The 14043-nt window shown below is 46.8% G+C and overlaps 1 protein-coding gene across 1 annotated transcript in view; it reads right to left on the reverse strand.

The window, feature by feature from the left end:
• ANKRD13A (ankyrin repeat domain 13A) overlaps positions 1-14043 on the reverse strand; it is a 352335-nt gene that overhangs the window by 305827 nt on the left and 32465 nt on the right. Inside the window, exon 2 of the mRNA XM_069214719.1 lies at positions 12039-12171. Within this exon, the coding sequence (XP_069070820.1) occupies positions 12039-12171 (133 nt within the window). The remainder of the gene's footprint in view (positions 1-12038; positions 12172-14043) is intronic.

Raw genomic sequence — 14043 nt, forward strand, 5'->3', positions numbered from 1 at the left:
GTCCCGAGATGGGCAGTTCAGCCAGAAGTGCAAGGCCCACAAACGGCCGTGCAGCCAGCAGTACAAGGCCCACAAACGGCCGTGCAGCGAGCAGTGCAAGGCCCACAAACGGCCGTGCAGCGAGCAGTGCAAGGCCCACAAACTGCCGTGCAGCCAGCAGTGCAAGGCCCACAAACTGCCGTGCAGCCAGCAGTGCAAGGCCCACAAACTGCCGTGCAGCCAGCAGTGCAAGGCCCACAAACGGCCGCGCAGCTAGAAGTGCAAGCCTCACAAACGGCTGCGCAGCTAGAAGTGCAAGCCTCACAAACGGCTGCGCAGCCAGCAGTGAAAAGCCCACAAACGGCTGTGCAGCCAGCAGTGCAAGGCCCACAAACGGCCTCGCAGCCAGGCCCACAAACGGCAGCGCAGCCAGCAGTGCAAGGCCCACAAATGTCCGTGCAGCCAAAAGTGCAAGGCCCACAAATGTCCGTGCAGCCAGAAGTGCGTGGGCAACAAACGTTCGTGCAGTCAGGATTGCAAGGCCCACAAACGGCCGTGCAGCCAAAAGTGCAAGGATCACAAACAGCCGTGGAGCAAGAAGTGCAAGGTCCACAAACAGCCGTGCAGCGAGAAGTGCAAGGTCCACAAACATCCGTGAAGCGAGAAGTGCATGGTCCACAAACAGCCACGCAGCAAGAAGTGCAAGGCCCACAAACGGCCGTGCAGCCAGAAGTGCAAGGCCCACAAACGGCCGTGCAGCCAGAAGTGCGAGGGCCACACATGACCAAACAGCCAAGGGTGAGAGATGGACAGTGCCACACAGAGAAACGTACACAGAATTGAATGACTCCTAATGGCACAGATGGAAATAACACTGGAAGGGGGAGGCATACAGTGTCACACATTGCCGTGCAGTGAAAGGTGAAAGAGGTGCTACTAAAGGTCGTGTAACTGAAGGTGACAGTAAAATAGTGACGCACCTGGACACACTCTTAGAAGAGAAAAGCACAGAGGGCCGATCGTGGAGTTCGGGTGAGGGTTCACAGAACTTTGCAACTAAATGTGAACGATGCTCAGAGCCACAATGGGTCAAGCACCTAGAAGAGAAAGGTTTACAGTGCCACATACAGCCATGCTGTAGATCAAACGTCTTACAGTGTCACAAAAGATGCAGATATCGTGGTTCTTAGCCCTCTTTCTTTTAGCTGCTTTTTTCGTTCAGATTACACCGAGAATCGAATATATGCCAGCCGTCGTCAGTTATATGTGACATAAAGCGCCCAGAAGCACATACACACAATGCCACGTAGTGAAAAATTATGTAAGGAACTAACTTCGTATAAATCTGAATTTGGTTCAGACAACGTGAGTTGTGTCAGCTAGTGAAAACCAGCAAGATGAGACAAAAAAAGTTTAGGTGTAAAATGTTAATTTATTCTTGGTACCTCGAGCGAGCACAGTGGGCACAGTCTCAGAAAAGCTAATAGAAGTGGTAGGTACAGACAGACTGCACAGAAGAAGCAGTGGGTTCAGCATTACCACACACAACACGCCAGAGCCAGGGGCAAAAGACACCGAACACACCGTACACTAGAAGCCAGGACAGTGGCTGTCTAGACTGCACCTCAAGAGGTGGGAGTGTGTGTTAAACCGTTCTATACGTACACAGTACACAGGAGCTAAGATTACAGCGCCTACAGTGGCAGTGCAATTTGTGCATTAAGGAGTGTCTTACACTGTCCCCACGCATACTGTACACCAGGCGCCGGAAGTGGAGCGTTCTCACTCACACACGTTACACATGGAGACACACGAGTAAGGGTAATCCGCGAGCACACTGTGAGGGGGCGCTATAGATACAATGCACATTACAAACACATGGCAAGGAATGCAGGTCATCACACACAGAAAACTGCACATTACAAGCTAGAGAGGCAGACCGGTGTACACTTTACACCAGGAGAGAGAACGTTAAAGGTAATCCACGACACACAGTGCACGAGGCACTAGAGATACAGTACAGTTTAAAAACACATGGCAAAGAATGCGAGTCACTCAGACAGAAATATTGCACACCACGAGCTAGAGGGGGCGGTGTACAGTACACTTTACACACGGAGAGAGGACATTAAAGGTAATATACAAACACACAGTGCGTGAGGAGCTATAGCTACAGTGCACATTACAAACAGATGACATGGAATGCTAGTCACTCATAAATACTGCACCTCACAAGTTAGAGGGACGTTGTACGCTTCATCCTGAGAGACAACAGTAAAGGTAATCCATGAACAAACGGTGCACGAGGCACTATAGATACAGTGTACATTGCAAACACATGGCAAGGAATGCGAGTCACTCATAGATAGACAATACTGCACATCACTAGTTAGAGGGGCGGTGTACAGTACACTTTACACCCGGAGAGAGAACATTAAAGGTGATCCAATACCACACAGTGCACGAGGCGCTATACATACAGTGCATTTTACAACCACATGGCAGGAAAGACAGTAACTTATAGATAGAAAATACTGCACATCACTAGCTAGAGGGACGGTGCACAGCACACTTTACACCCGGAGAGAGAACATTAAAGGTGATCCAATACCACACAGTGCACGAGGCGCTATAGATACAGTGCATTTTACAACCACATGGCAGGAAAGACAGTCACTTATAGATAGAAAATACTGCACATCACTAGCTAGATGGACGGTGCACAGCACACTTTACAACCGGAGAAGGAATATTAAAGGTGATCCACAAACACAGTGCACGAGGTGCTGTAGATACAGTGCACATGACAAACTGATGACAAGGAATGCGAGTCACTCATAGATAGAAGTACTGCACATCACAAGTTGGAAGGAGGGTATACATTTAACATCCGGAGAGAGAACAGTGAAGGTAATCCGCGTACACACAGTGCACGAGGTGAATACATACAGTGCATATTACACGGGCATGGGAAGGAATGCAGGTCATCGTGTATAGTCAGAAAATACTGCATATTATAAGGTCTATGGCAAATAATTACACATAGATGCTCGCAGTTATGTATGAAGACCTTTAATGCTTGCGCTGAGTGCCGCTATCACTCAGTGAGTCTCCAACTACAACTTGCGCGTCCCATATATTTACTTGCACATGTCATGCTCGGGCTCTGTCATGTGGCCTGGGCATGAGGGTTGACTCAGAGGAACATCCCTGCATAATGATGTAAAGTGGACCGGCCAAAACACAAAGGCCAATGCTACACTCCTCCCCAATTGGAGAGAAACAAAACAAAACACAACAGAACAATGAGAAAAACATCAGATACAGTATATAGTGAAAATTAGCAAAGGAAACGTCTGTATAGACTGCGGTCTGCGTGCTTAAGGGGCACCAGTCTGAGATCCGTGTACCAGGGAGCATCAGTCTGACAAGAAATCAGCATAGCATCTCGAGGGGTTGGGATTTTGCCCTAAGTAGTATCGCCCACCATTGTGCCTCCTGGCTGGCTGTCAGGGTTCCTGTCGGTGCTCGATGACACAGGCCGCTGCGAGCCTGGTGCTTCTTGTGGGGTGGCCGCTTCGGTCAACACCGTCGGGTGCTCCGCTGGGACCGGTGTGCCGGGGCAAAGTTGAACGGTGTCCGAACCTTCAGGATCTCCAGGTGCGGCGTCACTCTGTCCCAATCCAACTGGGCAGTTGTTGATAACCGTATGAAGTGAGATATGTTCCGGGTTACAGTCTCTGACCCTTTCTTCGCTGTTACCATGGTCCCTTTGACCACTGTCACCACCCACGTGTCAACTTAAAATTGAATTTTCCTCCGGGGTGACGATCTTTAATTAGGACGGCGTCTCCCACGTGGACTGGCACCAGACGGGCTCGCCGTCTCCGCGAGGTGTACGCCTTGGCGTGTGAACTCCACTGGGTTGAGTGGTTTAGGGGTTCCGGCTGTGTGGCCCACATGGGATGGTGTGGTATGGTATGGTATATGTCACTGTCCGGCCAAAACAGAGTTGGCTCGGGGCCACTCCCGTGGTAGCATAGGGCGCGACCCGGTACTAGCGAAGGAACGTGTAGATAGAGCTTTCCACATTTTGCGACTCAGCTACTGCGATCCGGATCACTTTGGTTAGGGTCTTCACAAACCGATCCACCTCGCCGTTTGCCTGCGGCCATCGGGGTGTGACGCAGCAGTGTCTGGAGTTCCAGGATCTTAGGAACTCAGCCCACTCACGGCCTTTGAAGGGAGGTCCGTTGTTAGTGCGCACTTCACCAAAGAGTCCATGCGTGGCCATACGTTTTTCCATCTCAGGGATGACTGCTCCAGCTGAGGTGGACTGTACAATTTCTACCTCAGGATAGCGCGAGTAGTCATCAACTACTACAAGCATGTGGGACCCGTCAGGCAGGCTCAAAGTCTGCGCTGATGTTCTCCCAAGGGGTGGTAGGGCCGTCCTCTGTGATGACTGGCTCTGGGGGATCAGGTGGTCCACTAGCCTGGCAGACTACACACCCCCTGACTACTTCCTCCACCTGTTGGTCTAGGCCAGGGAACCAGACTTTACTTCGGAGTCTGTTTTTCGATTTGACAATGCACTGGTGCACCCCATGGGCCAGGACCACCGCCCTGGACGTTAGGCAGGTGGGTAGTACGAGGCAGAATCCCCATAGTAGGCATCTGTCTTCGTTCACCGACAGTTCGTGCATGACATTGAAAAGCACCTGGAGCTTGATTCTGGCATCAGCAGTGCGTAAAGCCGCCGGGTGTTGCAGCGGGTGCCATTCTCCTGATCTGGCGCTTGCATGGCCATTTGCAGGCAGTCATCCTGGGTGGTGGCTTCCACCACTTCCGTGGGTGGTATGGGCAGTGGGTGGGCTCGGTCGACTATTAACCTGACATACTCTTCTGTCTACTGCGCCTCTTCCGATTCCTGCAAGGTTGCAGGGCAGGCATGACTGGACAAGAAGTCAGCTGGGTTCCGGGTGTCTGGTTGGTATTCCACGTTGAAGTCATACTCCTGTAGCTGAAGGATCCACTTCTCGATCCGTGGCGGAGGCTTTGAGGAGAACCCCTTGAAAAGCTGTAGTAGCGGCTTGTGGTCTGTGATTACGTTGAAGGCCTTGCCGTAGAGGTAGATGTGGAAGTGGTGGCACCCCCAGTGGATGGCAATGGCTTCTCGCTCTATTTGAGAATATCGTTGCTCTGTCGGAGTGAGGGGCCGGATGGGTGCCCAGTCTCCGCAGGCCTGTTTCTGTGTCAGGGCGGCCCCTAGTCCGGTGAGGCTGGTGTCTACCGCTAGCTGGGACTCTCGCCTCGGATCGAAAAAGGCGAGGGTGGTTTCTGCGGACAGGGCCTTCTTAGTGTCCTAAAAGGCTTTTTCATGCTCGGCTTCCCAGACCCAAGGGTGGTCGGCCCGGGTTAGCGCTCAAAGGGGGCCTGTAAGGTCTGACAGATTCTTTATCAATCGGCCACAGTATGTGACCATCCCCAGGAAACTCCTTACTCCAGAAGCCCATGAGGGTGCTGGGGCTTCCTGGATGTCTCAGACTTTAAGGGAATCTGGTCAAATGCCATGCTCAGAGAAATGATAGCCAAAGAAACTGATGTTCGTTTTAAGGAATTCGCATTTCTCTTTGTGGAGCGTTGGGCCACGCTCCTGCAGCCTTTCGAACACTAAACGCACCCTTGCTAGGTGGTCCTCCAGAGTGGGGGCGTGAACTAGGATATTGTCACTTACGTTGAGGACCCCAGTGAGCCCTCCTAGCATCTCCTTGATTGTGTGTTGGAACACCTCAGCTGCGTTGGAGATGCCGAAATTTAAGCAGGTGTACCTCCAGAGGCCTGTATGGGTGGAAAACGTGGTAATCAGGCATGAGGCGGGGTGCAAAATGATCTGGTGGTACCCTGACCAAAGATCCATCTTGGAAAACTACTTAGACCCTGAGAGCTCTCCTGTGATGTCATTGATGGTTGGGGTTAGATGCTTCTCTCTTCGGATGGTTTGATTGGGGAGGCACATATCCACACAGATCCTCACGGCGTGTGGTTGTTTGGGTTTCTTGGCCACGATGATGGGAGATACCCACAGGGTCGATCCTGATACCCTTTCGATTATGCTGGCTTGTTCTAACACGAGGAGTTCCTTTTCCACCTTAGGCCGTAGATGGAATGCCACACGCCTGTGCCTGAGAGCGACTGGGGCCACTGACTCATCTATGTGGAGCTTGAGATGGGGGCCCTTTAGACATCCCATGCCGTCAAACTGCGGGCTAAACTCTCGTAGTAGATCTTCCAGCCCGTTGGCGTGAATGCTGAACGCAAACTGTATTAGGTTGAGGTTCTGAGCAGTGCAGCAGCTGAGCAAGAATCCTGTCCCCTCCCGTGAGACATAGACCTTGGTTGTGATTCTAGAGTCTTCGTGGGCAATGTCCGTTGTGAAAACACCGGCTATGTCCAGTGGGCGCCTGCTACCGAAGGTGTGGACCTGCGGTGAGGTGGATCTTAGCGGCGGTGGGTCTGTGAGGGTTTGATATACGTCTTCGGCCATGAGGTTGATTGACGCTCCGGTATCTATCAGGGCTGAAACGTGCTGGTGGTGTAGCACCAGTTGACATGTGGGCAGTCTCCGGTTGCCGATGGAGTATATGACGTGGACCACCTGTGGGTCATCGTCCATGACACTGTCTGAGGCCGTAGTAGATGAGGCGGTTACAGCTCGGACGGTCTTGTGGGTGGTGGGAGTCTTAGGTGCGGAGCGACAAACTTTTGCGAAGTGGTTGAGCTTGCCGCATTCATTAATTCACTATAATTTACAGACGTGGGCCAGGAAATCATACTCCTAGAAAATATTTGTGAACTGTATTTCAGCACAAGCAAATATGCAAGTGTAGATTTGCTCATGCGAAAATACGTTGAGCGTTTACAAGTTCACTTTCTCTCGAACCACTTTTTTCCCCCAACCTTGGAGGAACTTCTACTACTTCTCTTGTCAGGAGTAAACATGCAAGTTAGCAGGTTTGCACCGACTCAAAGGCATTCCAGCCCTGGAACTACCGCTTACTGCTTCCTCCAGTCTCAGTATGTATATCTTGAGAAAGCAGCCAAAATAAAGAAATTGCTAGTATTCATGCCCGACTATAGCATTGGCCCTGCATAATCAGAGAGGTTATTATCTAAGCTCTTATATAATGAGATCCCTGCCATAATTTGTTGCTGCACAAAGAAGAACAATTGAGTGATAGACTGTAGACCAAAACAAACATTCACCCCCAGTCACAGATCTGGGTTTAATCCATCAGTATTTTTGCTCACCATGCCATTCCAGTTTGGACCCAGCAATACGCAAATCAATCTTGACCCTGTTCCCCATGGGAACAGTCCATCCCGAATTGCCAGGCCAGGTCCCCCCTGGACCAGAAACAAGCATCCCGAGATCTGTTTCGGGGTATCACCCCTCTTCAGCCGGGCTAGCTTGAATCTGGTGGTATAATGAGCACATAATTTGTTGCTGCACTATATGGCACCAAAGGGACAAGTAGATTTGTTTACAGGACAAGTAGATTTATGAAGCAACCTGTCCCATGGACAAGTAGATATTGTGTTAAATTCCACACCCCTTAGCCAATACTGGCCATGTTGGTCGTTCATTGCTGAGGGGACCTAATCTAACGTGTGCATGTACATGTGGAAGGGCGCCCTGCAACCAATTTTGGTGTTCTTGATATGATAATGGAATTTTGAAATTGCTGTATGCTCTGTATTGCTGTAGAGCGTTTGCTACTGTGTATGTATGAAATGTATTTCTATTAGCATTGATTGCAGGAAAACTGGCGATGAATAGAATGTTTCTGTTTAATATGCATTGTGTGCCTCAACCACAAATGTAACGTCTCCACCCCCATTACATTGCCAAGTAAATTTTGTGTGATAGCATGTCTACAATTAACTGGAATTACCACTGTTTGTGCCATTCCTGTAAAACAGAGTTCAGAGATAGAAACACCAAATGGGGTACCTTTTTAAGGTTCAAACTTGAACATTCTACAGACTAATGTAGGTGCTAACTATATAACTGAGGAGGATTTCCCCTAACACCACGGACATGTCAATATAAAGGTGGATAGGGTACCTCTGGCACATAAGAGATCCCATTAAATAAGTACGTGATCTTGATACATGGGTGCCGCCATGTCATGGGGTTCCCATTCTGGCAATAGCCTGTATGTTTAGGAAAGCAGCACCCCGAGTGTAAGAGACTGAGTGCAACCCACGCTGCTTGGCAGCTGTTAGCCTAACTCCTGGCTAGCTCAATGTGTTTCAGCCAAATTGCAAACCTGTTGGGGTAAAAGGTGATTATGGCAACCTCAACATGAGACTCTGACTCCTCAGGGAAGTCATGGAAACAGATTGCACCCCTTTTGCTCCGTTACTCACACATGCTAAGGCAAGACATAAGATGTGAGGTGGACTTCCAAGTGTTTATTGAAGCAATTGCATTCTGGAATAAAAAGCATGTACTGCGATAATTAGGCAGCTGAAACAGAGCAAGGTAGCCAACATTAAATTAAAAGTGAAGAAGATAAGCAACCCCACCTTGTTGTGCTTTTCTAGATAGTTTAGAAAACGCTGTGTCTAGATCTGAGAGCATAGTGGTTGTAATCCTCTGCCTGACCCAACCAAAGGGATTAGCCCCAGTCCCATACCAGAATCGAATAGCAGGAGTTTACCTTTTGTGGATGGCAATCCTCTCAGGAGGCTGAGAAGTCAGCAGCAGTAAAGCTGTTTATCATGTAGAATGCGTCCCAGGATGATCATGATCGGAATAGCCTCTACCCTCCTTGGGCCTAAGTGTTGTTTATATAATGACCCATACATTGTTTGGAGAACAGTTCTGATGTAATGCTGCGTCCTGGAGATAGAAGCTGGCTCCTGGGCTGGCAACACAAGTTGGAATATCATGTGCCTTAGGTAACAGCCTTGGACAAGGAGTACAGCTTATAAGGGGGACAAAGGATGATTAAATATGCAGCATGAATCTTGTCTTCCTAGAAGAAGCAGCTGATAAAATTTGTAAAAGCAAATGCTAAAAGCAGGCTCACTAAAATATGAATTAAAAAGGTGTATAAAAGTAAAGCAAGGTACAAGCCGCAAAACTAAGCTAATACAGGGGTGCTGAACCTGGGTACTAAAAGAGTCATCACATCATCAGGCCATGTGTACTCACATGTTTGCATATACTTATGTTAATAATGGCCATCTAGGCAGAATAAATGTTTAAATACGCCCTTCAATAATTTGGGTCAGCTGAAATATGAGTAGCATTTGATTTACGAAGAACCATAAACATTATTACATAATCATTCAATAAAACACATACACAAAACCTTTATGAAATCATTTCTAATCTTCAAAGAAAATGTAAAAAAGGTTCCAGCAATTCTGACACAATACAGATCTATGCTGTGCTAGTTCTATTCAGGTGATTGTAGCAAGTGCATAACCCACTGAACTACTTTCGAGGATATATGCTTGGTGAGCAGCAGATTACACAGGAATCCCTGCATAATATGTTGGATCCACTGAACATTCTTATTAACACACAAACGAGTAACTGACAGGTTACATGGAGAGCTGTGCAGTAGGCACATTAAACCTCCAGGCCAAAATATTCAGGCGATGACATCTTGATCTCCAATCATGTCTAAGCTTTAAAGACATTATTACAAATCATTGATCTGCAGCATCCAATGACACTGATAGGAATCCCACTACATACAGAGACCCACACAGCTCTTACAATACCCATCTGTTCCGTATTGCATCACGCATGCACTGATATCACCTTGTTGAGACAATCCTTTGGCAATGCACATTTTTCCAGATTTGTACCACGCACAGCTATCTGCAAATAGCTGTTTTACATGTGGTTATTATTCATAGTGTTAAGTACTATACTTCTGCTGTTCCTAAGCACTATAAATAACAGATGTTGCTATTACCTCATGTATAGTTCTCTAGGTATACACATCCGAAGGATAAAAGACTAAGGCTACCTTGTCAGAATTTCAACTCATGGCCTACAAAACAACAGCGTTTTGTGCATTCAGCTCACTGAGTCATCCTTCTGGCGACAGAAAGTGAGACATTTACAGAGCCGTAACAGGTAACAATTCACCTGTAGTTTAGTTTCTAAAAGGCCCTGGTATTCCTAAAGAGATGAACTCTGCACTAAATTTAAGCATGCAACTTCAGAAATACCACTATATTAGAAACATGACTTTTTTCACTTGGCTGGCCCACTGGCTAACACAAACACTTATACTCTTGAGTCAGCCTTTATTGTGGTGTTCAGCTTTTTATTTTAGCATGACAAAGAGAATCATGGATAAAATGGACAGTAGAAATCCATTCACCGAAACATGTCAACTCTGCAAACTTACGATTACATTGTGACTGCTTACAGTTCCCTTCGCTCCCTTATGAGAGCAAACTAGTATAAATTGGGCTTCACATTTATATTTAAAAAAAACTGCCAAGACTAGAACACTTTATAGAGGTCGAATACTAACACAGAAAAACACTTGGGGTGTTCCGCTGAACAGAGGCTGGTGTATCTAGCATTCTCTCTCCTTGCTCCCTCGGTCTGTCACTCTTGCCTAATGGACATCTCATTTAAAAGTCTCCCTGTGTCACTCCTTGGTGGTCTTCTGGGCAACAACAGAGAAGTGTACATCTGGAGGAAAAGAAGGGGCGCACTAAGGAGAAGTTTCACCAGACTTTAACTCTGAAAATCCGCAGTAACTTTTTAATTTATTAGTGACTATAGCTTGAGGCTACCAAAATTGTGAATGCTGGGCTGAGCACATCTTTCAACTTTATGAACGGGGAAGTCATTCTGTAACAATCAGATGTAATAATCATCTCCAGCTCAGGTCACTGAAGCCTTTTGTGGTCCATTTTAGGATGTAAATGCGTTCCTCGCTGCAGAAACTCACAGATCTACATGAAATGTAGCATAAAGGAAATGCAACGCAATGTCCTTAAAACGTTAACATTTAAAGTTACTAAATTCCTGGGTGGATGATTCAGTGCTGCGCATTTTAGCTTTTGTAATACAAGAGAGCGTGTAGCTAGTGGCAACCTTCCATTAAAACTGTGCGCACGTGGTAATAACAAACTGGTGTAAACCCCGATCCTCTTTATACCACCAAGGTCATAATTACGTCCAAAACACACCAAATATACGGAGCTAAGCGTTTTTGCAGGGGTGTGTTATTGCCCCTGTAATGACCTGTTTTTGTCTAAACGGCTCAGCAAATGTTTCTTCCTGACGGTACCTAACACTGGCCTACATTTGACACGTCCGTATCTTCGACAGCCACAGCACTTACTTATCTTTGTGGTTGATGTAAAGGGTGTCGTAATAGCTTAACTACAAAAACAAAGCGTGAGATGGAGCTGAGAAAACGGGGTAGCTCTAGGAAGGGGAATGGGACGAGTACTGATGACTGACAGTTTCAATAAAAGTTCTTACTAACTTCTATTTATGCTGCTGGAATGACCGATACTTACTGCCGCTTTTTAACAAGTAAATGGCTACCCCTTTAACTGCAGGATTTCCAAATTCTAATTGAGAAGAATAATTTTCTTGGTATGGTATATCTAAGGTATTTGAAGACGAGGCTTTGAAGACACAATCTCTGTGCTTCTTACGTTTATCTTCATTCAGACTAACTAAAACTGTAAGTTAAATTATACAGCAGGGGTAGGTGGCTCAAGCATCTTTGTGCTTTGCTGTAATTGTTTTCTTCTCTACAACCATAAGCACATGGAGAGTCTGATCACAACAAGGAATGGTTTTAAATGGTTATGCAAATGTTCTGTGGATGCACACTGACTGCGTCAGTGGGGTTACAACAGCAACTGATACAATCAGGACACACATTAAAGCTGGCATTCCTCAACGGTTACTACCAAACAAAATGAAAGTATCAGACGTTGCATTGTTGTATGAGTATACCATCTGAAACCTCAATTTGGAATCGGCTCCCCGAGCTTACCGGTCCACCCCTGCAGATTTTCTTTGGTAACGTCTGCCTTGTGTCTGAGAAGGACTCGGACAGATTCCAGGTGACCCAAGGAGACAGCAAGGTGCAATGGGGTCCTGCCCCGTGGATCGAGTACTTCAATGTCCTACGGAGCAGAGAACATGGAGAGAGCTGTATTAAAAGTGGAAACTTTCGGCCAAATACTGACTAGGTGGCTACGGTACAATTCAATGAAAAATAATATTTCACTTTAGCACAAGTTTTATTTAACATTTTACCGTGCGTAGGTTTTGATGCAAACATACATAGTGATGGTAGAAAAAATCCTCACTGCAGATCGAAGATGTCAATTTCGCTGCCACTATGGAACACAGAGCCCCTAAATTATCTTCAACCCTCCTCCAACAGCATTTCAAGGACTCGTGGATGTTTTCAAACGTCTGTTATTTCCTGACCAACAAATCATTGTAATATTATGAAACGTAACTTTAGTGTGAACTAAAATGAGGCCATATTCACTGTTGCTACTTTTGCTGAGTATGCAACACTACTAACCCTCCCAGTTGACTTAGGGAAAAGTAATGCCTGCATTGGCAACCCTGCCCACTTTTCTTTCACAATGGCAACATAAATTCATAATTAAGGAAAGAAGAAAGCAAACTCAGTGGCAACACAAAACTGAGTAGATCTAAGACTGAGACTGTTCCAAGAGCGGTTAATGCATATCTTTACAGAAGCAAACAAACAGTCCCTACCCCATTGTGGAACTCAAAACATCCTCAAACACAAGGGAAGAGCTACTCACTGCCAGCTCTCATGAACAGGCACGCAGGCCAATCCTACTTAACCTCTTTACGGCCTTTGTAGATTTGGCACAGGTACTGCTAAACTATTTGAAACAGGCTGCAGGGTTTGAAGGACAGACACATGGGTTCGTTCACGTTATTCCTGGCCAAGCACACCCACTGGGTCAAGCTCTCAATTGTCCTCTAAAAGATCACACATTATCTGTGGTGTACCACAAAAATCTGCTCCCTCTCGATCTTTGCTAACCATCACTTGGTTATGCTGGCTCAAATTCTTCCAATCTACATAACGAGATAACATATCAAGGCAGTACCACTAAAATCTACCTAAGAATACAGGAAGCAACTGGGATTGGGCCACAATCTCGCAATTAGCAACAAGTTGCCCACTACTTACCAAAGAGCCTTCAAAGGATTCACACAACTGATTGGCTCAAGGCATCAAAGAGTGAAATTATACTCCTGCAGCAGGAAGGCAACCCCCTACTCCCCTCCCCCCCCCAACAAAAAAAATTCAGCAGAACAACTGTGTGTCTGGCTTGTTGCACCAATACCTACTGGACTCGGATCTGACCTCTCCCCAAGAACTGAGAAAAAAGGCAGACAAGTGGGTCAGAACAAGGGTGAACAGAAACGTTCATACAGGGGGTGACAAGGATGGCAAGAAGAAGGATGGTAAGTCTTCTGGGAAGGGTGGGAACAAAAGTAAACATTCTGAGTCTTCATCAGGCCCACAAAAATCCTCTGGGGGTGGTGGGTCCAAATCCTCTTCCAATAATCAACCTAAAAAGCCTTGTTGTTATTTGTGTAAAGTCAAAGGCCATTGGGAAACGGATTCCAGTTGTCCAAAGAAAAACACCAAACCTCCCATCACCACAACCCCTACTGCAAATTCTAGTGCCCCTAGTAATAGCAGTGGTGGTGGGAAATCTACTACTAATAGCCAATCCAAGGGTGTAGCTGGGCTCACTATTGGCAATGTAGTTGGGGTTGGTCTTGTTAGGGAGACCACAGAGGCTGTTTTAGTCTCTGATGGTGGCATTGATTTTGCTACCATGGTTGCTTGTCCCCTTAATATGGATAAGTACAAGCACCTTCCCCTAATAAATGGTGTTGAGGTTCAGGCCTACAGGGACACAGGAGCCAGTGTAACCATGGTGAGAGAAGAACTGGTCCACCCTGAACAACACAGACGCTCATAACAACACTCT

Source organism: Pleurodeles waltl, chromosome 11 (assembly GCF_031143425.1).
Source record: "Pleurodeles waltl isolate 20211129_DDA chromosome 11, aPleWal1.hap1.20221129, whole genome shotgun sequence".
NCBI classification, from domain to species: domain Eukaryota; kingdom Metazoa; phylum Chordata; class Amphibia; order Caudata; family Salamandridae; genus Pleurodeles; species Pleurodeles waltl.